General features: G+C 38.5%; 1 protein-coding gene across 1 annotated transcript in view; it reads left to right on the top strand.

Annotated features, from left to right (window-relative positions):
* Cps1 (carbamoyl-phosphate synthase 1) overlaps positions 1–24,691 on the top strand; it is a 107,592-nt gene extending 82,901 nt beyond the window's left edge. The window contains 11 exon segments of the mRNA XM_021156158.2: positions 52–127; positions 2,920–2,997; positions 5,693–5,800; positions 7,304–7,393; positions 8,727–8,897; positions 11,186–11,260; positions 13,821–13,919; positions 20,470–20,529; positions 21,601–21,713; positions 22,749–22,878; positions 23,680–24,691. Of these exon segments, the coding sequence (XP_021011817.1) occupies positions 52–127; positions 2,920–2,997; positions 5,693–5,800; positions 7,304–7,393; positions 8,727–8,897; positions 11,186–11,260; positions 13,821–13,919; positions 20,470–20,529; positions 21,601–21,713; positions 22,749–22,878; positions 23,680–23,778 (1,099 nt within the window). The 3' untranslated portion in view covers positions 23,779–24,691.
* Positions 24,692–25,868: the final 1,177 nt, after the last annotated feature.

Consider the following 25,868-nt stretch of genomic DNA (forward strand, 5'->3'; position numbering starts at 1 on the left):
TTTCTGAATTAGTAAAGGATACTCACCTACTTTTCCCTTCACCCTTTCCAGTGGGTCTGCCATGAACGTGGTATTCTCTGAGGATGAGATGAAAAGGTTCCTTGAGGAGGCCACTCGAGTCTCTCAGGTAGTGTCCCATTTCTTTGCAACAATCTTGTTTTGTATCCCGTAACTTGTTTTCTATGCAGGTTTTGTTTTCTCATGAAGTTGTTGGGGTAAAGGTTCCCTTTTGTCTGTGTACTAGTTTCTTACACATGAGAATGAAAACCTAAAAAGGAAAAAGAAAAATGTCTTTAAGTGATGGCTGGATTCTTAGTGTTGGTGGAATAAGCAGAAGACCTGGGCATCTTTCATCATCACATTAATTCGTTTGGAGACTCGGGGAGTTTAAAAGGATGAGCACCCATGCTGGATGCTTAATAAGTATCTTGTCCTTTTCGTGAGCTCCATGCTGGTCAAGTTATTCCAGGGGCTCCCAGCCTCCAGGAAGAGCCAGCCATGTTTATAACTATCAGGTGAAAGCTTTCTTTGCTTTTAATCCTCACACCTGGGGATTGGCCTTAATCAACCACACAACTTTATTAGTAAGTCACCTTGTTCACCTATTGATTTCTGTTTCCATTCTGGTACACCGCATTTGCGAGTTAATAAAAATGTTTATGATTTTGAAGTGGCTTAAGACACCCTTCTTAACTGCCCCAAGCTTTCACTTCCTCCTTTGGTGTTACCTTGGTGTGATCCATTTAAGATTTACCCAGCAGGGTTATTGATTTGCAGACCTCGCACTGTGGAGGATGAAAGTAATGTTTTCCTTTAAAAAGCTTTCAAAGGCTACTTGGGATTTTTTTTTAAAAAAAGAACAATTCAGAGGAGAGTTTGATGTTAGGTAAGTGGAGTTTGAAGGGAGCTGAAGAATGGAGTCTGGGGCATTTCAGAGTGGGAAAACAAGCATGGATTGTTCTGAACACATGAACCCTGGACCCTTTCCTCCATGACAGCTGTTCTTCAAGGATGCTTGGTCATAAAGAAGGTGGAGAAGGAGAGTGAGCCAGAAGAGACTGATAAGGCTAAAGAAAGGAAATTAGTGGGGTTAGAATTCACATTGGTAGGAAAGTCAGTTACTGAAGTACATCTCCTTAACGAATCAGTGAAGTAACATATATTATGATTTCTGCCCAAGATCCTGTTGTGTTCTTCTTTCGAGAGGCCAGTAACTATACCCTACGTTTGAGGGGTGGGATAAGGTTGTCTTTATTTCAGCCTCAGAGGACTGTCACTTAGTAAAAGGCTTACTTTTTCTTTTCTGTTAGCATGTCAGCTGACACACCACTACAGTTTTTAAGGGAGATGTCCTAATAGAACTTGATAGCTCAAGTCTCTTCATCATGCTACAGTAGAACCCATGATACTCAATTGAACATATTCACAGTAAAATTAGTGCTGCTAATTGTTCCTTTGTCTGCTCATTCGTGTGTATTATCTAAAAGCTATTGAGTTTGGTTTCCAGCACCCACGTTGGAAAGCTGCAGAAGGGTCCATCACCTCTGGTCTCCATAGGCATAACCATTATCTGTACATATGTACAAAGAGACCCACATACATACACACATGATTAAAATAAAGTAAATTTTAAAGGAAGAGAATGAGTAGACATAGAGACATGGATACTGGCTTGGAAATTAATAGCTTCACCTTTAAAGTAAAGCTTTGGAAATGGAGGCAATGACTAATGAGTAAGGACAGAAGACAGGAGCAGCTAAGTTGGACACCCAGTGGATACCAGTTATCTAGGGCTCAGTGAAAAAATACAGAAAGATGAGGAGCCTTGGGAAAAAAGCATGAAAACACATCTTTAAATTTAAATTCTATTTACAGTGTTCAAGGATATCTGTTAAAGCTAACACATGTCTAAGATGATGAATTTTAGCCTAGTAGCCTGAAGGGCTTAGAGATATCTTCCAGAAGGTAGTATCTGGCCTAGGCTTTGAAGGAGAGCTGTTGTATAAAAGACTACGTTGAAGAGAAAAGATGAAGGACACACAAGGAAGATAGTTACGAAGTCAGGTAAATGTAACAAGTGGCTTAGATTGCAGAATCCCCATAGCATAGGGAAAGAGGAACAGGGAATGGCAAGATCACCAGGCTTCCTCTTCATTTAGTGCAGAGGAAGCAATGTCAGTCTGGGTAGGCCTGGGCACCTCAACATTGCCCTAGGACAACTGAGTACAGGAAGCAATTCAAGATCTATAAGCAGTCTACAACACTGCCAAAAGATGCACGTGTAAGGTTAATAAGGTTAAAAGAGAAATAGATTTGACTTCCAGTTGCCAGCTTCATACTCTAAAAACAGGATAAGGCTTAGCAACTTCAGACAAAGGATTTTGTATTCAAACAAAACAACAACAACAACAACAAAAAACTCACAACTGAATGTCATTATTCTCCTTTAAGCTTGTTCAGATTTACACATTTCCTTCAGATTTTTGAGGAAGAAGCTGTGGCACTTGCACAAACAAGTAAGAGTAGAGAGAATCAGATGCAATAATCACCTCTAGGTACAAAATACATAGAGGTGTATCAATGATTCTGACGGAAGGCCAGGAAATTGTATTTGTCTCATCCTTAGCCTTCTCTTTCCTTAAACTGGATCAGAAACCAATATTTGGCATTTCAGAACTTATTTTCTGTTTTCTGGACCCCCCAGAGTTGCAGAAAAACACTTGCTCTTACTGTAAGCAGAACATGACTTTATTCTTACAAAAATAGACTGGTTAATGAGCTCCTGTTGTACGTTCAGCCTTAAATTTTCTGCAAGCACTGCCTTGTTATTTACCCCGGCTGCACAGCTATCTGATATTACACACGGAATTTCTGCTCAGGTTTCTGCTTCTGTTTTTTTTTTTTTTTTTTTTTCGGCAGGAACACCCGGTGGTGCTGACCAAGTTTGTGGAGGGGGCCCGGGAAGTAGAGATGGACGCTGTTGGCAAAGAAGGACGGGTATGTGCTAGCGCTTTCTCTCACCTCTCCTGCCTTTGTCTTTCCACCAGCTTTTATCTGTGGCAACCCTGAAGTGGTCACAGGTTAGGATCCACAGCTTCTAAAAATCATGTCTGACCATAGTGGGGAAGCTGTGCAATCAGAACTCCAGACACTATCACAAACATCCCCCACTCCCAACACCCTCTTCCCTAATAACAACCAACAAAACAAACAAAAAACAACACAAAACCCTGAAGGCCAACTCTCAAAGTCTCTGAAGATTGAGTTGACTTCTCATGGGTATCGCATTCCTTGCCTTTCAGACTGTCAGCCTTTCTCTTTGATGATGTTCAGTATCAATTACCAAACCCCACTCCTCCTTCTTGAATAGATCTTTCGTTCTCATTTTCTTTTGTCTGTGGCTTTCCTTTTATGTTTCAGTGAGTGTTATAAAAACACCCAAACACTTTGCTTTTTAAAATTTCTAATTGAGCCTCTGATTTTTCTTCTCTTGTTTCCCACTATCTCCTCTCCTTTTCATTGGATTAATAAAGGCAACAGAACAGAATGGTGTAGGCTGAATAATATAGTCAAATTAGCTTTCTATATCACATCTGAAATGGCTACAACACTGAAAGCCTCTGACTTCAAGGAGAATGGAAACGGAAGTGTGTTTCACTCAAATTTGCTGGTTGTCTTAATGAAGCAGAAGGCATGCCATTTTATTTGCCTCAAGGATAGAGTTAAAAATTGGCCTTCATCTTTTGTTTTGAAAATGTTTCAAAACACTACTAAATATGTCAAATCTATTTTCCCCAAACAGATTAGCACTGCAGAGTAGAGTTTTCCTATTTTCTTTTAAAATCATGACAGTTTCTCTTAACCACAGAATCTCATAATTCTGATTTGAAGCATTCAGAGATAATATTTCCAGTCTCCTGTCTTCAGGGACAGGTATTTTTTTTTCTGAAACATATTCAGAGGGTGCTCATCTGATTCTTTTAAGTTGCTGACAAAGTGCACAAATCACTTTAAGATTACATATGTTTTTTTTTTCCCTCATTTTTATTCATGTTTGGGATGGATCTTAGGACCTGGCAGATGCTAAGCAAGTGTTCTATCCTGGAGCTATACCCTCATACCTGTTAGATTATAGATTAGAGTCTTCTTTCAGGTTGGGAAAGAGTCTCTCACATGCTATCTATCTTGAGATAATCTTTTTCTTCCTACAACTCTCATTCCCCATCTCCTGTTTTAGATAATAAAATAAGTCCCACCTTTAATATTTGAGGCAGGGATAGAGAGTAGGAGGAATGCAATTATTCATCTATGGAAGTGGAGAGTGGGGGCTATCCTGGAAAAGTGTGCTTGTTTGCATACTGTGCTTCTTCTAGAGCCTGTACTGGCTTGTTGGATTGGTTTTGGTCTGGGTTTTTGTAATGTGGACTTTTCTTTGTTTTTACCGACCATACCCTTGGATATTGTTCCAGAATCTGTCTTTTGGAATTGTTTCATGTTACTCTCACAATTTTTAAGTTCATTCCCAGAAATGGGCATACCACTCATATTTATTTATCTTAATGCCACTGAGTTCAGTGGGATGACTGCTCTTGTTTTTCCTACACACTCACAACTGTTAGGTTATATATTGGAATCTTTTTTTTTTCTGGTTGGAAAAGAACATCACACACATATACACACACATACAGGCACACACACACACACACACACATGTGCATCCATGCATTCCCACACCTACACTCATACACATAAACATGTGCTGTCACATATAAACTTACACACACAAGCATGCACAAACATGAATTGACTTCATAAGCATTCTGTATTTTACAAATCTTCTGTGAAGATAAGCACCACTGTTATTCACTTTTCGATAGAAACCCATGCCATGCTGCCCTGTCTGGGTCCCAGAGCTCAAAACTGACATCAGAAAAATAGAAACTCTACACTATTATGCAACTTACAAATTCAATGACTAAATACCTTTATGTGTTTTCCATTAGTCTCATGCAGCCATGAAATCTCCTCCCCATAACTAAGCCTCATAAGTTTCTGAGCAACATATCTTATTAACATATGGATTCAAGTTACTGAGATTTTACGCTTCAGCATCTGACAGGCAAGAGGTTGAGTTTCTTTCAACCTCATGAACTCAACACACACGTGGTTATTCCTTATGAAGAAGGCTTTTGCTTCTTTCAAGGAGAACAAGAGTATTTTCTTGCCTCTCAAACTTCACTTTAAAGATCTCTGCACCATATCTTCAATCTTTCTCTCTACAACAGGGTTTGTGTGGTGTGTGGTGTGCCATGCCATTCATATCACTAGATAGTCACCTCTCTAGTCTTCTTCCCTGGGGCCTAAAAGATAAAGCTGTTCTCACTGTAATTTCCTGTCCTGACCTTATTAATCAGTATGAGTTGACTTATTTTTTCTACTGGTTACACCCTTGCCAATTGGGGAAAGAGGAAAATACCAGTCTTTTTGTCCCTCTCTGCTCCCCATAGAGGTTATTTGTCACTATACATTGAGACCTGGACAGTGGTGCAGCTTTTTTTCTGCTCTTAACAGGAGTTTAGCACAGTAGCTCAGTAATGATGCCAGAACTGGCCGAACATCACAGGGAGGGGGATGGAGTAGTGCTCAAAAGTAGGTGTCTCACAAAACTTTTTAAAAACTCTTCTTTTGGCAGGTCATCTCCCATGCCATCTCTGAACATGTTGAAGATGCAGGTGTCCACTCAGGAGATGCCACCCTGATGCTACCTACACAGACCATCAGCCAAGGAGCCATTGAAAAGGTCATCATTTAGAAACGAGGGCAGAAAGGAAGTAGTAAAGGAAAAAAAAAACCGAAAGCAACAGAAGAAGCCTTTAGTTTTAAAAAAGTGTTTTTGCAAGGCGTGCTCCAGGCTAAATTTAATGAGGGACTTTCTTGCCCTTAACCAGCTGAGTGTTGTAGTGATGATCTTTTTCACTGTGCTTAGAGCCTGTTTGATTGTGTGCTAGTTTAACCTTTAGTGGACATCCAGATCACCCAGGTGACTTGCTTAAACACCTGACTCCACCCTAAATCTCTGATGCTAAAAATCTGGAAACTTCTCTGAATTTTCCTTTGCACCAGGGTCTCCTAGAGTTATAATCACCACTGGTCTGGGGATCACGTCTAGAGACAATACCACAGGTGATTCTGATAGCTGAGACTGACTTATTAAGAGCAATAAAAAGTGGTGCTTTTGAAGAGTGGTGAGCAGCCACTCAGGAAACATTGGAACCTGAGCACTCTCTCTTCACTCTGAGCCCCACTTGGAGCCCTCACTTTCTGATATAACTCTTGACCTCTCTTTGAAAGCAGTTCCTTTAAAGATATGACTGCTTCAGCACCCAGTATGCATGGCAAGTTATACACATGTAGACCCTGTCATCCTAAGTCAGAGAACTTAAGGGAGGTCAAGTTGAATTGCCCTTTATAGAGAGCTTCTTTTTTAAAGCCCCGCTATAAGAATTTGTGCTGGCCTGTACATTTGCTTTGGGTATATTTTGAAGGCCTTTGCTCTTGAATATGGAGGTAATAGAATGCTTTGTAATAACAATAGCATAGGAGTTTAAGGAAGTCTTTAGATTTAAAATATGATTCAATCTTTCATGTTAGGGTGAATAAGCACAAACCTCAGATTTTCCCAAGTCTTTCTGAGTAGACATAGCATAAGCTGGGCTTCCTTCCATATACAGTTACGTTGATGACCCACTCCTGTATCTGTAATGAGTGGAAACTTCTTGCTTCCTGTCATCATTGCCAATCTTGGCATGAGAAACTTCACTTTCTTGCTAGGTAGAGGGTCTTCAACCTGTGACATATATACATGTAAGGACTCCCTGCAGGCAAACACTATTTCTTTCTGAACATAATATCTATCCTCGTAGAGTTCAGGGTAACAGAAAAGCAACAGAAATCTCCCTGGCTGCTTTGCAGGACCATGTATTTAGAGAGCCTGCCCTTCTCTGCAGGTAGGTCATTCGATTGATGTATAGTTTGAACTGCAGTTTCCGTTGTTGGAGGAAGTAGAAAGGAAAGATTTAATTTAGCTTTCTCTGGAAGAACAGAGTATGTAATTGCAAGAGGAGGACAAATGCCCTTGTAAAATATTTGTGTCTTGACCCATTACCCACTATTGCTATTAACTATTATTATTAATTGGAATGTGGATCACTACAAAAGGACACAAAGGCATCTAGACAGAATTATGCATCTCTTTAAGTCTCTACTATGCTCTCAATCACGGTGTCATTGTCCTTTCTCACAGGTGAAGGATGCCACACGAAAGATTGCAAAGGCTTTTGCCATCTCTGGGCCATTCAATGTCCAGTTTCTTGTCAAAGGAAATGATGTCTTGGTAAGAAATACTAATGTTCTTGGAGGACTTTGCCATCTTGTTAGGTTATGTTGGTCATGTTGGGCTGTGCTTCACCTTGCTGATCTTCATGACCCTGTCAGTGGCTCCTCTCTGAGAGGAATGTTACATCGTGCATAATGTCTCTCCTATTTGAAGTTAAGAGCTCTTAGTGGAACTGAGATGTCACTCACACTCACAGCTTTGTAAAGTATTTGATGTTCTGAAAGAGCACCATATCTCACCTACAGTGAAATACATACGGATGCATGTATCTCTTACAGTGAACAGCACATGTATTCATAAATTCCTTCATTGAAGTTTGACTTGCTTCTGACCCAGAGAAAAAAGTTGTTTTATAAGCCATCTTGAAAGACAAAATATAATTTAGACCAATTAGATGGTTTCTAATTGTTTTATTTTATTCAAATGATTAGTAACAAATACCTGTTCACTATTTTTCATGGAGTCAAGGGGTGATTGTAGTGATAAATGGGGCATAATATCCACCTTCAGATACTGTGTAACTTAGGGAGGACTGGGAGGAAAAGTGTACTAATAGCTTTACTAGCTGCTGGAGGAGAGTGTAAATGTCTTTAGAGTTGAAAAGGAAGATAATATTATACACACACACGCACACACACACACATATATATATATACATATATATACATGTATATATATATATATATAGGGCATATATTTGAATATTATATCTTATATGGAGAAATAATAAAAGGTTTCAAGAAAGATTTAATATTGTGAATGAAAGTTTATAGACTAACCCAAATTTTGGTAAGTTGAAGGTAGATAGGGTATTCTACATGGTTATAAGATCATCTACAACAGTGAATAACTAGCACTTTTGGGAGATCCTAATTCATCAATCTTTATGCTTAGAGAAAGTGTTTTTCTAAATGTGGACTGGAATCAAATCTTGGAAAGTCAGACTTGGGCCAGTAAAGTGGTTTAAGAGAAGAGAGATACATGTTGAGGCAAAAAGATGCAAGTCTTTGACTAGCTAGGCTTGAATATGAAGTCAGCAGGATTCTAGTAATGTTTCAGTTAGGAGTGTCACATTATCCAAACTCTGCATTAAATGAAATGCATCAGAAATATGTAGGGATTGAACCAGGAAATGTGATGGAAAAGAGCCACAGTTCAAAGATAATGACCCCAAAGAAGGCAATTAATCAAAAAATGTAAGCAGTGGAGATAAAGGGGATGGGGTTAGAGGAGTGACCTGGACATAGAAGGAAACCAAGGGACAAAGTGAATATTTAGATGGTTGTTACTGTCACTAATCATCTTCTTCCTTTTGAACTTATGTCCTTAGGTGATTGAGTGCAATCTGAGAGCATCAAGATCCTTTCCCTTTGTCTCCAAGACTCTTGGGGTGGACTTCATTGACGTGGCTACAAAGGTGATGATCGGGGAGAGCATTGATGAGAAGCGACTTCCCACGCTGGAGCAGCCCATCATTCCCTCTGACTACGTTGCCATTAAGGTAACATCTTATAATGTGTGTCATTTTATAAGCAGAAATGAAACTTTATAAGCAGAACCTGCCTGTGGATTTTTTTGCACTCAGAGAAACATTGACAACCATCAAGCTCGCATAACCTCAACATCAGCTAGCCAAGTGGATTGTACCCCATAATTCTGCACCTGACACATGTTGGTGCTGGTTTAGTTAGCAAATCGAAATTTTAGGCAGTCTTGTTTAGGACAAGGCTGAACGGTGAACAGTCTCCCGGTATTCATGAGTCTCATAAAAGTGGTTACCCTGAGGTGTTGGTTAAATTCTTCACCCCCTGGGCTGCCTTTTCCTAGTTTGTATTTTCTTCAGTGAAACAGATTTTCCCTTTTGGAAAATTGAAGTGACAGTTTGCAGTGGTGCTCTGAAGGTGACAGAATTAAAATTATATTTTAATAATACTTTAGTCATAAAGCCACTATATTCCTCTAGATACATTGTAGTCATAATTATGAATGCTTTGATGGACAGATATGAGCATTTATGAAATAGACAAATACATTTGACTCTCTTAGATAAATCACACACAGTGAAATTGATTAATATTTTGAAATATAGTTAATGTATGTGACATTGATATATTTTGGATGTCTTTAAAGCATTGGTTCTCAACCTGTGGGTTGTGACCTCTTGGGATGGGTGTCAAATAACCTTTCACAGGGTTCTCATATCAGATATCCAGAAAATCAGGTATTTACATTGTGATTCATAGCCATAGCAAACTTATAGTCATGAAGTAGCAATAGAGCTGGAGAGATGGCTCAGCAGGTAAGAGCACTGACTGTTCTTCCGAAGGTCCTGAGTTCAAATCCCAGAAACCACATGGTGGCTTACAACCATCCATAATGACATCTGACATCCTCTACTGGTGTGTCTGAAGACAGCTACAGTGTACTTACATATAAACAATAAATAAATAAATCTTTAAAAAAAATGAAGTAGCAATAAAGATAACTTTATGGTTGGGGGTCACCACAACATGAGGAACTATATTAAAGGGCCACAGCATTAAGAAGGTTGAGAGCCATTGCTTTAAAAAGATTCTGTTCTTATATATACTAGTAGCTCCAGCCATGATTCTGCTTCTGCCGAGACTCCAACTTCTGAATTTAGTTGTATTTGTCTAAGTTGTTTCTAAGATTCAAAATTATAAAGTTAATGAGTTAGAATTCTTTGGATTATGTGGTGTGTTGAGATAGGATCTTATTTTTTCATTGTTAAGACACGTACTACACATGAATTTTAAGTTTAAGATCAGAAGGTATTAGTCGACAAAAATATCTTTTCACCATAGACTTAAATTATTTTATTAATAAACAGAAAATATGCTTATTTTTATAAATTAATAGACATATATAGGAATATGTCATAATTCCAACTAAGGGTCACATTTCAAAATGCACTGATTTTCACATCTTTTGTTCATAGTTTTCAGTGTGTATAAACATTATTTTTTCAAGGTCTTTATTTGTTGTCAATTTTAGAAGACCTAGTGTGGCTGATGGGAAAGTAGCAGAACAAGAAAGCTGGAAGATAGGAACATATAATAACTTTATTAAGATCATCCAGTAAAATTACCCCAAGCTCATTTTCCCACAACTTAGAAAGTGTGGCTATCAACAGAAGGATCGTCTAGACCAGATAAACAGGCAAATGTTAAGAAATAAGAACTCAAGTCCTTAGGAGCCACACTGATAAAATAATTGAAAAGGAAGTACTTCAGTGTTCTTGCTGGTATGAAAAAGGACGGAAAAAAATGTTTCCAAGTGAATGTTTTTCAAAGCTTTTAAGGGGTATCAACAGCACTGTAATGTCTCAGAAGTCCGCTCACAGACAGCCGTGTCTGGCAAGGTGGCTTGCTGCAAGTTCAAATGAATGAACTAAGGAGAGGAATGTTCCAAGAGCCTATCAAGGAAAATGTGTTTGAACTCTGTGTTTGGGAGACTCATGCCCAGTAGATGTTGTTTGAAATAGTTCCAATATGAATATATGCAGGCCAGATTAGCAGTACTGGTCTAGACTGGTCACAGGGCATCTGTTTACAGAGGCTGTTTGCGATTACTTCACCCAACTTTTGGGCAAGGAATACAAACATCTTCTTGGAACAGAATTTTAAAGCTATTTTTCAAGTCAGATTTTTTTGGCCAAAGAGAGTTTATTTTTCTGCTCACGCACCCTGGCCCTAATGAATCCCGTGGGAGGTGATTCCTTTCATCCCTTTATCTCACGTTGTTTTTCTTCCCTATTGCGTCTGACAGGCTCCAATGTTTTCCTGGCCCCGATTGAGAGATGCTGATCCTATTCTGAGATGTGAGATGGCTTCTACTGGAGAGGTAAACTAGCTAATGATCCATCAGTACTTTTGTTAAGTTGACTTGGAAATCTGTGTGTCTGTGATCTGAATATGGTCATGTAAGGAAAGTTATCAGTGGCAAGAGAAACATAAACTTCACAAGCTTTCACCTTCCCTGGAGAACTCAAAGGAATAGGAAGTTTGAATTAAAGGGAAGTCTTCTACCTTTTGTAACAAGTTGACATTTTTACATGCGAACCTGGGAATTGAGAATACATGTGTACTTAATTCATTTCCACATTACCCACTGTAAACAACAGTCATGGATTTCTCTAGACGTCTGAGTATATCCCGTGTCATTCTTTTCAAAGTTCTCACATTTTTCTGTAGGAACAGAATGTCTGGCTTGCTATGATTGAAGCAGAGCAGCACATCTTTACTAGAAATGTGTACAATGACATCATTAAAAGGTCATAGATGTGAATTGTGGAAATCGTGAACATATGAAATATTCCAGCCCACCTTTAAGATGAATCCCCGCTTCAACCTCTTGAGGCTGGTCTAAAAACTATAATGGGACTGGCCACTGGGTGTCCCTCTTCTCTTGTGTTGGGATTGCATCAGGTGAAGGTTTCTTTAAGAATGTGAAATGTGTTTTGCCATAGAGAGCTGTCAGATTCTAGAAAGTTCGCTACATGTCAGTGTCAGGACATTTTATGAATCACCTAGCCCTTGACAGGCATACTGGCTCCCACCTTCAGATTCTCATCTGTCCTCACTGGAGTGGCAACACCAGGCTGTGAAACCTCATGGTCTCTCTTCGTATCAAGGAAAGAATGTAAATAGGAGAATATTTAATTGCAAGGAATGCGTGATGTTTTCTATTGTTGCTTGGTTACAAGCACGGAGCTTTGTTGAGAAGCCACGTGGGGCCACAAGACAGGCAGTGAGGGATGAGAGACTGTGGTGATATAGTTACATTCTTAGAAAGTGGCTCTTGATCCTTTTGCCATGTCTTTTAATTCAGCTGGAAAACAGGCCTAGCTGTGAACTATGGGTCTTACATTATTCCCAGAGAAATGATGCTGTTTCAGGTTCACTCTGATCCCACGATTCTGTTCTCAGTGGATGCAGAGGCAGAGCAGGGAGAGGTTTTTTTTCTTTTCTCCTTCTCTGGTGTGGCATGATTGTTTTCAGGGTTTATGTCCTCTCTGTTTCATTCATTGAGGATAATGTGAACACTTAGAAGCTGTTCCTATGTGTTGTCTCCTTTCTAAACCATAAAAAGAATTTTTCTAATATTAAAGTCATATTTCCAAGTGTCATCAAGTATGATGTTTTAAATTCTGTTTCATAACCGAATACAGAGTAATAAATCCAGTTTAGAAATCTCAGCTATGCTTCAAAGACACTTTTATAGTGTTTAAGTGGCTTGTTGTATAGTGGCATAAGCGCCCAGCATCTTATCTAATTAAGGGGCATTTTATTTTACAGGGATAAAGTGAGGATGTAGTCCCAATCTTCACAGGGCTATTTGACTTTGCTGGGACACCTGTTTTGGGTACTTGCACTTCTGATCAGACGGCAGGGTTCCTTTCAGTGGAAGTGAGACTCATTAACTTCCACTGACATTGCTCGAGTTGATTGGCCAGCATATGACTGATTAAAATGTTCACTGTGGAGAGAAAAAGCAGGCATGTACTTGTGGTCAGCTGAAGGTTACACTCTTGAGAACTTTCCTTGCCCCGCAAGAGAGAGTCATTTGCTTAAAGAATGAATTCAGCCGTCAGCATTATTTACTATAATGGGGACTCTGAATGTGTGCCAGATGATATGTGCAGAATTGACTCCCATCATGTTAAAATACACCACTTGTCCTCTAGTTATGGTGGCCATTTGACTTGTAATTACAGTGTACAGAAGCTACCCCCAGGAAATCTCGACAGACCCCGCCTATTTGTGTTAGCTTGGCATCTTTTCCTTCTTTACATGTGGCTTGGGTCTCCAGGATGCGTTGCAGGATATTTTGGTTCCATTTATAAAAAGTGATTAAAAAAACAAAAAACTCTTTTGGGATTTTCATGTACTTACTGCATTTCTTAGGCAGCTTTCTCCTAAGGTCTGAGGTGACTTTACACCACTGGGTCAGTAGTTTGGCCTTCTTATCATTTTTTTTTATCCTAAATTCATATACTGCTGCCTGGTACACATGACATATTCAGTTATTTAAACACTAACTCACATTAATGTTTGAGATTTCTCCACATTACACACCAGAAGCTGTGATCTGTATCCAGATAACTTGCAGTACAATCCGGTATGTTGTTCCACTGAGTGTTGTTGAATTGAGAAGGAGATGCTTATTCATTCATTATGCTTAATTAAAGACATAAGATACATCTGTCCTGGCCAGCCATTCGGTCCTTGGATGCAGATTACTTGGTCTTCGGGAAATACTAATAAAATCCAGAGAGTTTATCAGAACATTGCTTTTCAATTGCTTTCCTTTGTCTTTTCCCTTTCTCTTTCCTTTGCAAGTGTGTTAGATTGTTCTTCTCTTTCCTTCTCTTATTTTATTTTTTAAATTTAATCCTAAACAGGTGGCGTGCTTCGGTGAGGGTATTCACACCGCCTTCCTGAAGGCCATGCTGTCTACAGGGTTTAAGATACCTCAGAAGGGCATTTTGATTGGAATCCAGGTGAGTGGTGTGTGTCTGTGCTCATTCTTGGGCCACCAACAGTGGCCGGGATGCTAATCTGGCACAGAAGTGAGGGGGATAGGTTACATTCCTTGGAAAAATGGTAACTTATAGAATGGACACTGGTTCTTATTTTGGCATTCTCCTGCTGCAACAGCAAATGCAAATGTAAACTAAGGAACTGAAAGAAAAAAGTCTCCAGCAAAGGAGTATGTGCTGTGGAAGGAGCTATGCTAGAAAAGCAATGGCCCCTTGTTCCTTGAGAAGGCCTTCTCTCTGTATTTTTTTCTCATTTTTATTCATTTATTTAGAATGTTCTACAGTATTATTTGATCAAACTCATCCTTTGCCCCCTCTCCATCCAGGTCCACTCCTCCTTTCCTACCTCCCCATCTTTGTGTTCTTTATCTTTTTAAACTTCCTAATTATAGTTTGTGCTGTCCATATACTCTTGGATGTAGGGTCTTCAATGAGGGTGGGCAGTCCAATAGGGACTACATTCTTCAAGAAAATTAGTGTTCCCTACCCCAACTAACAGTTACCAATAATTCTTTAGGTAGGTAAGGGAAATCTTCTTCATACTGGAATTTTGTCTGGTTTGAACTTGCACAGGTCTGTGCCTCTTTTTTATGTATATAGGCCAAAGCAACATAAGATGACTATGTATGAATATTTTAACACAATAAAAAAAACATTGGTTTATTTTTGCAAGCCAGGTATAAATATATCTCAGGGTAAAATTTTGAATATAAAATGTCTGGAATTTTTTGAAGTAATTATTGCAATAGTATATACATGTCTTTTTTATTTGCTAAAAATAATTGTATACGCTTTTCAAGTGGTCACTCATTATGACTTGAGATTAGTCATTCTTACATCCTTTAAAAACAATGACTGGTCATATATACCTCCCCTGCTGTGACTTTAATAAGCTCAGACCCTGCATGGCTTCTCAAAAATCAATAAAAACATAATTAGAACAGAATCAGGTATCCTCAAGCTGGTGGGTGATTATTATAAATGCCACCTCATTAGGGCATCTTAATATTAGCAAATTAGACTCTGGAGACTGGACAGGTAGTCACTTTAGAGAAGTTACTGGAGAGTAAGTTGAGATTTTGCTTTATGGAGTTGGAAGAAGGACAATGATGAGGACTTAGAACAGAGGCTAACAAGATGACTTGTTACGTGAGGCTTAATGGCAGTTTAGAGACAAATCACATCATAAGAGTGGCTCATCACTTTATAAATGGGTACTAAGTATTATTAAGTTCCAACTAGGAGAATGTTGGCCCAACTTCCAGGGATGGCTTAAAGTTTAATGTGAGACTTGGGGACATTCAGAGGAGACCGTGCCCTTAGCCCTCATCTCCACAACTAATGAAAACACTGCTAACATTTTCAGATAGCAGTTTAAAGAGGCAGTGATGTATAAAATTGTGGCTTGTTTGGTTCCTGTGCTGCAGGGAAATGTGCCGCAAAATTAATTTGTTCCTATGAAATATTTGTGGGATTTTGGCATCAGTGAACAGAATTTTGCTTTGTAGGACAAAGGGGGACTTTATGGAGGGGAGAAGAATATTTTCTAAGCAATGGGATTTTATTAATTAAAATTCTGCCTTTGAATGAATTATTTTTCAAACAATCTTTCATCGGCTATAAGAGTTATTACAAAGAATATTCTGTTTGTGTATGAGTGACAATCATTATGGTTTTAAATATATTTTTGGTACAAGGTTAAATGTAGTTTAAAAATGATTTAATAAAATTATATTTACTGAAATATCTACAATGAGGGAAATTGATCAGTAGAACTGTAAGCCTTGAGAAATAGAAAGAAGATAATTTTCTGACTTATTTTATGAGAGGCAAGGAACACCTATCATGCCCAACATTTAATGTTTATATAGTCTCTGTATTTAATTCATAGTAATTTTTAAAAGTGCTTAATCTGATGATTTACACTGAAAACCTGACAGAATAGACTAGGCAGAGAACCAACAGTTTTAAATCTTAGAGAGATGATCTCAGCTAGAAAGGAATCTACACCACACTCATATTCTTACCTAGACTTCACAGCTTCCTGGATCCAGTTACCTGTGTTCTGTATTTCAGGATACACTTTGAAAAAGCATCTTAACTTGTTATCACTGGGCCAGAAGTCTTCACCACAAGTCTTCCAAATCTATGATCAGAATAGAAAAGGAGTTAACAGAAAATCATTATAAAAATGAAGACCAGGGCTAGAAAGTATGTCTGGAAGCACCTGTTTGGGGGAGTTATTTAATTAAGCGATGAGGGAGGAGTTCACATCTGCATCTCAGCTCCTTAGGGCGGTCACCCACATTGCATGATGCTGCCATAGGCTTCACAGAGCACAGAGAGTCATATCATTGCTAGAAATTCCTTTCTTTTTCCTTTTCAGAGCAGTGGAGAGGATGCTGAGCATCCATGCCATTTATAGTGGAGGTCTTTTCCCTTGTCACACCCCCTGAGTGAAATATGTGCTCTGGGCAGAAATATTTAATGAAGACACTTAGATTCATTCAGTTGGTACAACAGGTTCCAAGAGAAAACTGGGGGAACAGAGAGAGCCTTGAATTAGAGAGCAAGGTGACTCTGAGCTGAAGAATTTCTTCACTTAGTGTCATAGGATGAAAACATTCTAAAACTAAGTATCTATTACTAGTATATTTTGAAATAAGTACAGATGTGTGTGTGTGTGTGTGTGTGTGGTCATGTGTGTGTGTATAGTGTGTATACTTGCCTGTATGCGGCATTTTGTTAAATCTGTATTTCTCTTTTCCATCGTAATTTTTTACTCATGAACTCTCTTTTGACCTTTCTTATATCTGATCCCAGGGTCAAGTCACCCAGGAAGTTTGAAATATTTGTACCATCAATCTTGTATACCTAGGATTTAGGAGAAAGCAAGAGTCAGGATGCAGATTTTAACAAAGCATTTTTGTCAGGTTGATTGCCACGTGTACTCAGTCTTTACTGAGAAACCTTCCACATCCCATAACTTTTGTAATATAAGAAGCATAATATGGGTTTAGGAGGCAACAGAATCAGCCTTGATTTCTCTGCAGTTATTCCAGTCACCTTTCATCCTGTCACAATGTATTTTTAGTTGCTATGAGGAGGCAATCTGCCTTGTTTTGAGGGTTTCTAGAACATCCTTTAACAATGAGTGATTTACTCTAGAGGGGATGGAGAGTGCTCTCTGTGTTTCCCCCTCTGATTGGCCTATTCAGTGATGCTGGTGAAGTGGCAAGCACCGGCCTGAAGGCTTGACATCTGGGCTTCAGCACTGCTTCAAAACACAAAGCAAGCGTTTATTCGAAAAGATGACTCCAAGTGACATGAATAACCTTTTATCTTCAAAGAGGCATCATTAGGAACAACCACACAGTTGTCAATCCAAGCACCCTGTAGCATCCATAGATATCACTTGGCATTAACTTGGCTTTCCCTTCGGCGGCCGGAAGTTGGTTTAGTGTGAAAAAATCGATCAGTGAAGGAAATAGATATGTATTCCACATTCAAAAGGACTTTTCCTTATTAATATTTCCAAGAACATAAGCTACTTTGTACTTTTCACCTCTACCAAGGAGTGGATTCTTACGCAGGTATTTTTCAATCAGCTTTTAAATCTGAGGCTACTCAGATGCAAACTGACAGCGGTAATTTCTTTTTGTAGAGAGGCTGTTTTATGTGTCACAAGTGTTCAATACATGTTTGATAGAAGTTTATAATGTGACTATGAAAGCCAACACCCCACACCAGAAGGCAGAGTGGTTCCCTGCCTGGGAACTGCCAATACTGTCATGTTGGATATTTATCTTTCTCACTTGGGGGACGGCACCGAAACAGCTCCATAATGAGGTCCTGCCTGGTATCTGCAGGTCTTAGAGGACTTGCTGACTTATTTTATTTTAAAGTGGCAGACAAAAAAAAATTGCATTATGGTATTCCTCCCTCAGTGTTTTTCATTGTGACTTTGGTCAAGGTTAAAGCATCTGGACCTCAAATTGCAAAATGAGTCAAGGATAACGCCCATAGCCTCATTAGATTCCACTTCTCAACTGAAGTGTAGCTCAGGATGACCAGGAGAGTCTGAAAACTATATATATATGACCGGCATACTCGCGTGACGCAATCCAAATGGGTGGAGCCTAAAGTTTTCTACTTTTAATAAGTTCAGACAACACTGATGATGTTACTTTGGGACATCCGGGAACCACCTTACTTGTAGCAGTTCATTTTAGAGACCTGAAGAAAAATGGGTTATCATGTTATTATCACCCTCGTGTGTCCTCAGTGGCCTTTTGCTAAGCGGATGTTTAAGAGATTGCAAGTCATTAGTTAAATGAGTGATGAATGCACTGATGACCCAGGCATTAACTGAGATCTCTCATTTAGTACAAACCTGAGTCTGTTGTGCATTTATTAGAAAGTCCAAATTCAATGTTACCTGTGAAGGAGATTGGACAAAAGGAAGAGATCAATTTGGCATGTTTCATGCAGCATGTTTCATGCATGTTTCTTATCAAGAAACCTTAAACTAGGAAGCTAATGTGATGGATCATCTCATTTATCCTTTTGTCTCCCAAGCAAGACCACAGGAGCATATTAATGTCCTGATCTGTCCAATATATGTGCCAAGACATTGCTACATACTGCCTTCAATTGTCCTATTGTCAGTCAGTAGGAATTATTCTCTGTTCTCTGTTTTCTCTATGATGTTTCATAATTTTATTTTATTTTTATGTAGAGCCATGAACTGATGGTATCTAAATGCAGGTATTCCTGAGCGGAAATATAAAGCTACTATTTGGGGCACAGTTACAATTCATGCTCTAGAAGGCTGTCATGATTAAGTCCTGTGCCTGCCTTAGCTCAGGTCACTCCATTGCATTTATCTTTTCTATTTGCCAATAGTTTCTTCTCATAAAACTGCAGTTCTGGGATTGAGAGGGCCAGAATCTACAAAACGATTTTATGTTTGAACATAGTCTTTGGAGTCATTCTCTAGGATTTAGATCTGTTCTCAGAGAACCTTTGCTTGTAAATATTAGGAGATTTTAAGGGTAGAACATCATCAAAATTGTACAAGGATTCCAATGAGTTTTTAATTATAATTCTTAGTTTTTGCACTAGAAATAAGATCATGTCCATATTTTTTCTCAAACATCACTAGTGTGATTTCCAAATCGATCAGAAGACATTTACAGGAACAACCACATTATACCATCAGTTAAACAAAACCTTTAAAAGTAAAATCAGCGAAATGATCTCATTGAAAGAACAGATATGCTGTAAGCATGCAAAATTTTAAGTTGCTCAGATACTAAGGAACTCAAGATAATAATGTCAAGGATAGAATTTAATCTGTGGGTAGGTGACTTATCTTTGTTGTATGCTCTCCTGAACATTGCCTCAAAACACAAACTCTTAAACACTGGGAATCTTTAGAAGTGGGCAACACCTGATGGCAATGGGCAGGAGTCCAGGGGAATAGGGTAAAGTTGGGGTCCTAGGAAGGATAAAACTACATACTGATAGAAACTCTGAAAAATGAGCTGGACCATTAGGAAAGCCCATGTGGAAATGATGCATATGGTGGGAAAGTTGGTTTGGGCTATAATAAATGGAAGAAGAACCCAGGATTAAATAGTAGGATAAAGACACAGGCATCTAGTCTCTGAAAAGCTGGGAAAAGGCAACTATCTTAATGTTAATCAATATTTCATGAGAACTGCTATTAGCCCAGAAAGGGCTGATCGTGAGTCTTAACACTCTATAATGATTGCTAATAAATTTTCCTACTGGTCAATGACAATGACCCAATACCACAAGTATTGTTACCACTGTACTAAAGGGATTAGGAGACTCCCTAAAAAAAAAAAAAAAAAGCTAAATCAGAAAACACAAATTAGTGAGCTGTAGAGCCTCAAGAGATAGGAACTTTCTCATCATTCTTTTAGAAGAAGTGAGGCCAAGGCTATTAACTTTTCTGAGCACAGACTTCTAGTGAGTGGCAAACAGGGTTTGAAAGGAACTTAATATTTAAGGGGCTTCTAGCACATGAACTTCCAGGATGATTAATGAGTTATTAAAAGCAGTGGAAAAGAAGAACTCAGCAACAAGAGCAGGCTGTTTGGAAGATCAAAACAGCCAGGTGCCAGCAGGATTGACTCAATGTTCAGATCTCAGCACAGTATCTCCATAACCAGGCAAAACAAAACAGAACAAAACAACCAAACAAACAGCAACAATAACAACAGAATGTGCACAAAGAGACTGCGTGGTTCTAGACAAAGATGATGAGGACTCATTGTGCATGAAGGGGCTTAAACATAGGTAGGAGGCAGACAACAAGAGAACACAAATGGAATTTCACCTACATTGGAGAACAAATAACTCATACCAAGGAAAAAGCAACACATAAGGCTTACATTCATAACGGCGGGAAGAAACCATGTTGGATATGACTAACAAAGACCATGTTTATCTAGAAAGTGAATTTTTTGAATTTCTTTTCCAGCAATCATTCCGTCCAAGATTCCTTGGTGTTGCTGAGCAGTTGCACAATGAAGGTTTCAAGGTATACTCTCTTAGCTCATAAAAAAAAAAAAAAAAAAAAAAAAAAAAAAAAAAAAAAAAAAAAAAAACCCAAAACCAAAAAACCCACATAGCTTTAGTTCAGCATTGAAAATTGTCCATACAATAAAATTCTGCACAAACAGGAAACCTGATTTCTCAGTTCAGAAAGGTTGATTAACTTGGTAATTTCAAAATGTCCCCAGAGGTTTATTAGTGGTTAATGATTGGTGGATAAGGAGAGTGTCATTTCCTTCAGTGTTGTAGCTCCTGGTAAGTTGTCCCATCTATCGTAAATAACATTCCACTCACAGTGAGAAAGTCTAATTAAGTTCAGTGAGTCACACACAGAAGAAGACATGAAAATAGAAGAGAACTCATTGAGAGAAGGGCGAGAGAGAGAGAGAAAGAGAGAGAGAGAGAGGAAGATCCGAGATAGGAATAGGGGTGAAAACAACTACAATTGGTTATATAAGCCCACAAAACTATCAAACAATAAAAGTTAGAATATAAACTTTACATAGAGTAAAATAACTAGAAAGGCTAGGTTTAACAAAAATGACTACAAACTCAATAGTGGTTGTCAGCTCAAAATCTCAGTAACTTTAGATGAAACATAATTAGGACACTTATGCTAGTGTATTTCTGGATGGTTTCCTTTTCTTGATTCTGTGTGAGGTCATGGTTTCCAGCTGTTACAGTTACAGGCAAAGTGTCTTTGTAGCAAAATGCTTTGCCCACAGCCTGATTCAGTAAAACAAGGTTATTCCAACTGCTCAGATCCGGCCTATGATCATGGATTTCATGACCTCATAAAAATAATTTAGCAGCAATGACTAATTCCTTTACAAATGCAGTTTCAAATGAGACTCTTAAATGTTTCCTCACTGAAAATATTTACAAATATTTAAAGAATCTGTACCCCCCCCCTCAAATTTTGAGTTCAAGTGGCTACTGTTAGCGTCATACTTCTTCACATGTTTCTTTATCTTCTTCCTATTGTAAGTGTGTCTCTGTCCCTTCATTAACAAAGGCTCCTTCTTTATAGTAACCGTGTTTTCTATTTTAAATGCAGCTTTTTGCCACAGAAGCTACATCAGACTGGCTCAATGCCAACAACGTCCCTGCCACCCCTGTGGCTTGGCCATCTCAGGAAGGACAGAATCCCAGCCTCTCTTCCATCAGAAAGTAAGACCTGAATATTCTGTTTTCTGAGTTCTTGGGAAAACAAAAGACAAAACCAAAAGCTAAAGGAAAAGCAAAAGATTAATGGTGGGAGCTAGCACAGCATGATGGTCTCCTCTCACTTGCTTTCACATCTTTTCAAAATTAACAAATTGACAAAAGAACACATTTATGGGCGATAGCTTCATTCTTATAAAAAGTGTTATTACTACATGTGTGCACCTGTGCACATGTGCTAGAAAGCATTTCTCAGATCCTTCTGGTAAAATTGTTGACATATACAAGTAAAACTACAAAGTATTTCATGCAGTGCTTACTATATGTATACATAGACTGTATATATGTATACACACACACACATATATATATATATATACATACATATATGTGTGTGTTATTGATCATCTACATTTCACTGAAGTTGTACATCTAAGGATTAGTCAATTTATTGAGCACTTGCTACATGGAGAAAACTAAAGTAAGCATTTTGATGATGTCACTAATGAAATGGTTGTTCCTTAGCCACATTGTCACATGATTTTGTAAGGCACACTGTTTGAGGTTTTGGCAACAGCAGTGAATCTGTTTTTACAAAGCTACATGGGACAAGGGCACAATAGCTCCTTCTATGTTACTCTCGGATGTTATGGTTTACCCAGTAACTATAACATACCAAATTCTATGCTCTATGGTATTTACTAAAAGTCAAGAAACCATTTTGCAATAAATGAAAAAATAGCAACATATGCAGACCTTAGAACTCTTCCACTGATGCTATGAGCCCCTTACTTAGAGTTTTGTAAAATGAGTCCAGTTTGACTTCATGATTTTGACATTTGAATGTCTCATCAGTTCAACAACAGAATGTGACACAGGTTAATTCACAACAATGTACTCTCATGCTTTTTCTGGCCAGGTAGTAGGAATCAGGGATATATGCAAATAATAATCAGAGAGAGTGTTGTGTTAGCAATTTTGAAGTTAAGTAAGAAAATAGGTGTTGTCAACTGTAGGATTCTATTTATTTTTTTCTTTTAGGTTGATAAGAGATGGAAGCATTGACCTAGTGATTAACCTCCCTAATAACAACACCAAATTTGTCCATGATAATTACGTGATTCGGAGGACAGCTGTGGACAGTGGAATTGCTCTCCTCACTAATTTCCAGGTGTGTTTCTTCATTTATAAGCCATGTGCAGGTTTTAGTTCTGGGTCTCTCTTCAAGTGTGTTAACCACTCCCTACACCAATCTCTCTCTCTCTCTCTCTCTCTCTCTCTCTCTCTCTCTCTCTCTCTCTCTGTATGTCTGTGTCTCTGTTTCTTTCTCTGTCTCTCTCTCCCTATCCCCCCTCTCTCTTTCTCTCAGAATAGAGCAGAGATGGATTTAATAGATTCTAAAACAATGGAGTTAATATGATAGATCATGACCTCACTGAAAAAGTTAGAGATAATCAAAAGCCAGGATTAGGCGTGGTTCTTTTTTTTTTAATCACCTATTCAATTATCCTGTGAATACAAAGATATAGTCTAATATGGTATGAAGATTGGAAGTGCTGTCTCCCTGTCTCCAAGCAAAAGCCACTGCAGGAAAGCAATAGTTTATTGATCAAAGGTGCAGCTGTAATACACATGCTTTTCCACATCACACCACACACAAAAGATTATATGAAGCTCACTCAATTTTATTTGACTATGAGCTGCCAGAGTCATCACAGAAAGAACCACATATCTGAGATTCACTAATGATCTGTGTATCATATTTTTGGCTTAAGTAGGTTTTAATCCTCATTGGGGGTAGGGTAAGTTTACTCATGCTGAAGTCTGAACTCTGAAAAGAAGCCACATCACATCTTTCATTCCATACCCCTTTGAAAATTGGGAGCAGATCTTGTGACTTTTCACTCCTGATTCATCCTGCATTCACTTTCATCTCTTGTAGGTTGCTAACATTCTTGACATTTTCTTTCAGGTGACCAAACTTTTTGCTGAAGCTGTGCAGAAATCTCGCACTGTGGACTCCAAGAGTCTGTTCCACTACAGGCAGTACAGTGCTGGAAAGGCAGCCTAAAGCAGTATGCTTGTCTGGTGAATTCATCCTTCAGTCAGCTCGAGCCATGCTGCACCAAAGGGACTGGTCCCAGCCTATCTCCAGGAATGGATGGTGTTGCCAAACTTTATTTTGGTTTTCTTTGTTCTTAGTAGTCTGTATCTTTAACCACTAAATTGTTGTCAGTCACTGTTTCAAAACTATAGGTTCTTCCCAAGTCATTTGTTCTTCACAAGGAATTCAACCATTCACACATTATCTTTTGTAGACTGACTTAACATTTCATGGTGCTGGTTTATAACGATTGAAGTAGGAAAAGCTGCTGCCCTATCTCCTGAATTCTATACTCTAAACATACTCTTGTTTTAAAGTAACTTCAGTCACACCCAAAGCCCACAAACAGGACAGATTACCATGAAATTTTGTTAAAATAAAATATGGATTTATTTTACGAATGGCATCATGATGTTTGTGTATTCTTCTTTTTTTGGCAATGATTCTCACTTATATAGTCAACCTAGAAATAGCATTTTTTCTTCCCATGATTCACAAAGTGACATTGGATTTCTTTGATAGATCCTTGCTTGAGGTTTTAGAAGATGTCAGCAAATGGCAGAGAACACAGAAGTGGTTATTTTCTTGATATTCATGTTGGATTTTAATATAAGCCAAGTGAAATGTATAGACTCATTCACCTTCTACTCAAATTTTGAAACACTTTAGAAGTCCCTGTTCCTTTTGTATGATGGATTCTGGCAGTAGCCTGACTCTCACCTTGTATTCTGTATACCACACATATTACACATAGGGCCTCCATTCCTTTACATGCAACATTTTTTTCTTTCTTTCAAGATAGCATTTGTTGCTTTTAAGTGTTTTGGTTATTACAATACTTTAATTGTGAACTTTTAAATAAAATACTATTAAGTGAAAATGCAGTTGAATTCTTTTGATTTAACAAAATAAAATGTAAGTTCATACAAAATCCATCACTTTGAAGTTGGGCAAGGTGAATCAACAGAAGGAAGAGTCCCTAGAGAAGGCACAAGAATCAGAGACACACTTGTTCACACACCCAGTAGTCCAATGAAAATACTAAACTAAAAGCCATAATATATGTAGAGGACCTGGTGCAGACCCATGTCTGCCCTGTGCTTGCTACTCTAGTCTCTGTGAGTTTATACGAGTTTTGCTCAGTTAATTTATAGGGTCTTTGTCTCCTGGTGTCCTCCATCTTCTTTGGTTCTTACATTTTTTCTACCTCCTCTCTTGTGGAGATCCCCGAGCTCTGAAGGGAGGAGATTTGATGAAGGCATCTCATTTAGAGGTGTGTATGCCAAGGCTTCTCTCTCTGCACAATGTTTGGCTGTGGGTCTCTGTATTAGTACCCATCTGCTGCAGGAGGAAACGCTCTGATGATGGATGAGAAAGGCACTGGCCTATAAGTAGAGCAGAATATCATTGGAAGTCATCTTCTTGTTATTTTTTTTTTTAGACCAATAATATTTGTGTTTATCAGAGGCCTCTCGGCTATGCAGTTTCTGGTTCTTGATCTCCAAGCTGTATCTAATGTTGGTACCATTTAATGGAGTGGGCCTTAAGTTAAATCAGACATTGGTTGGTTACTCCCACAAGCATTATACTACCATTGCCCTAGCATATTCCCCAGTAACAGAAGCATTTTACATCAAAGGTTTTGTGGCTGGGTTGATGTCTTTGTTTCTTTGGGGGGGGGTGCATATCCTGCAGAGTACTTTCCCTTATCAAAGACACTACAACATAGGGATGAATGTTTTATGTAGGTATAAGGTCAACTTCTCTTTGTTCAATGAGTTATGTGGGTGTTGTTCATCAATGGAGGCTTGCTCTCAGTTTATAGAGCGTAATTTATTATCTTGACAACAACCTGGTTTGTTTGGGGATTTCCAAGGTATCTATTTGGACAACAACTCAATTGTCTGTAAACCAGTCCTAGAAGTGGAAGCTTCATTTTGTGACAAGAGATGACTAGTTTGGGCTTGGTCATTATTTGGAGACTTTATTAGGATCACCTTCATATATTTTAGTATGTTTCCACATCACCACTCAAATTCCCCTTTATTCTAATCTCT

This window comes from Mus caroli, chromosome 1 (genome assembly GCF_900094665.2).
Source record: "Mus caroli chromosome 1, CAROLI_EIJ_v1.1, whole genome shotgun sequence".
Lineage (NCBI taxonomy): Eukaryota > Metazoa > Chordata > Mammalia > Rodentia > Muridae > Mus > Mus caroli.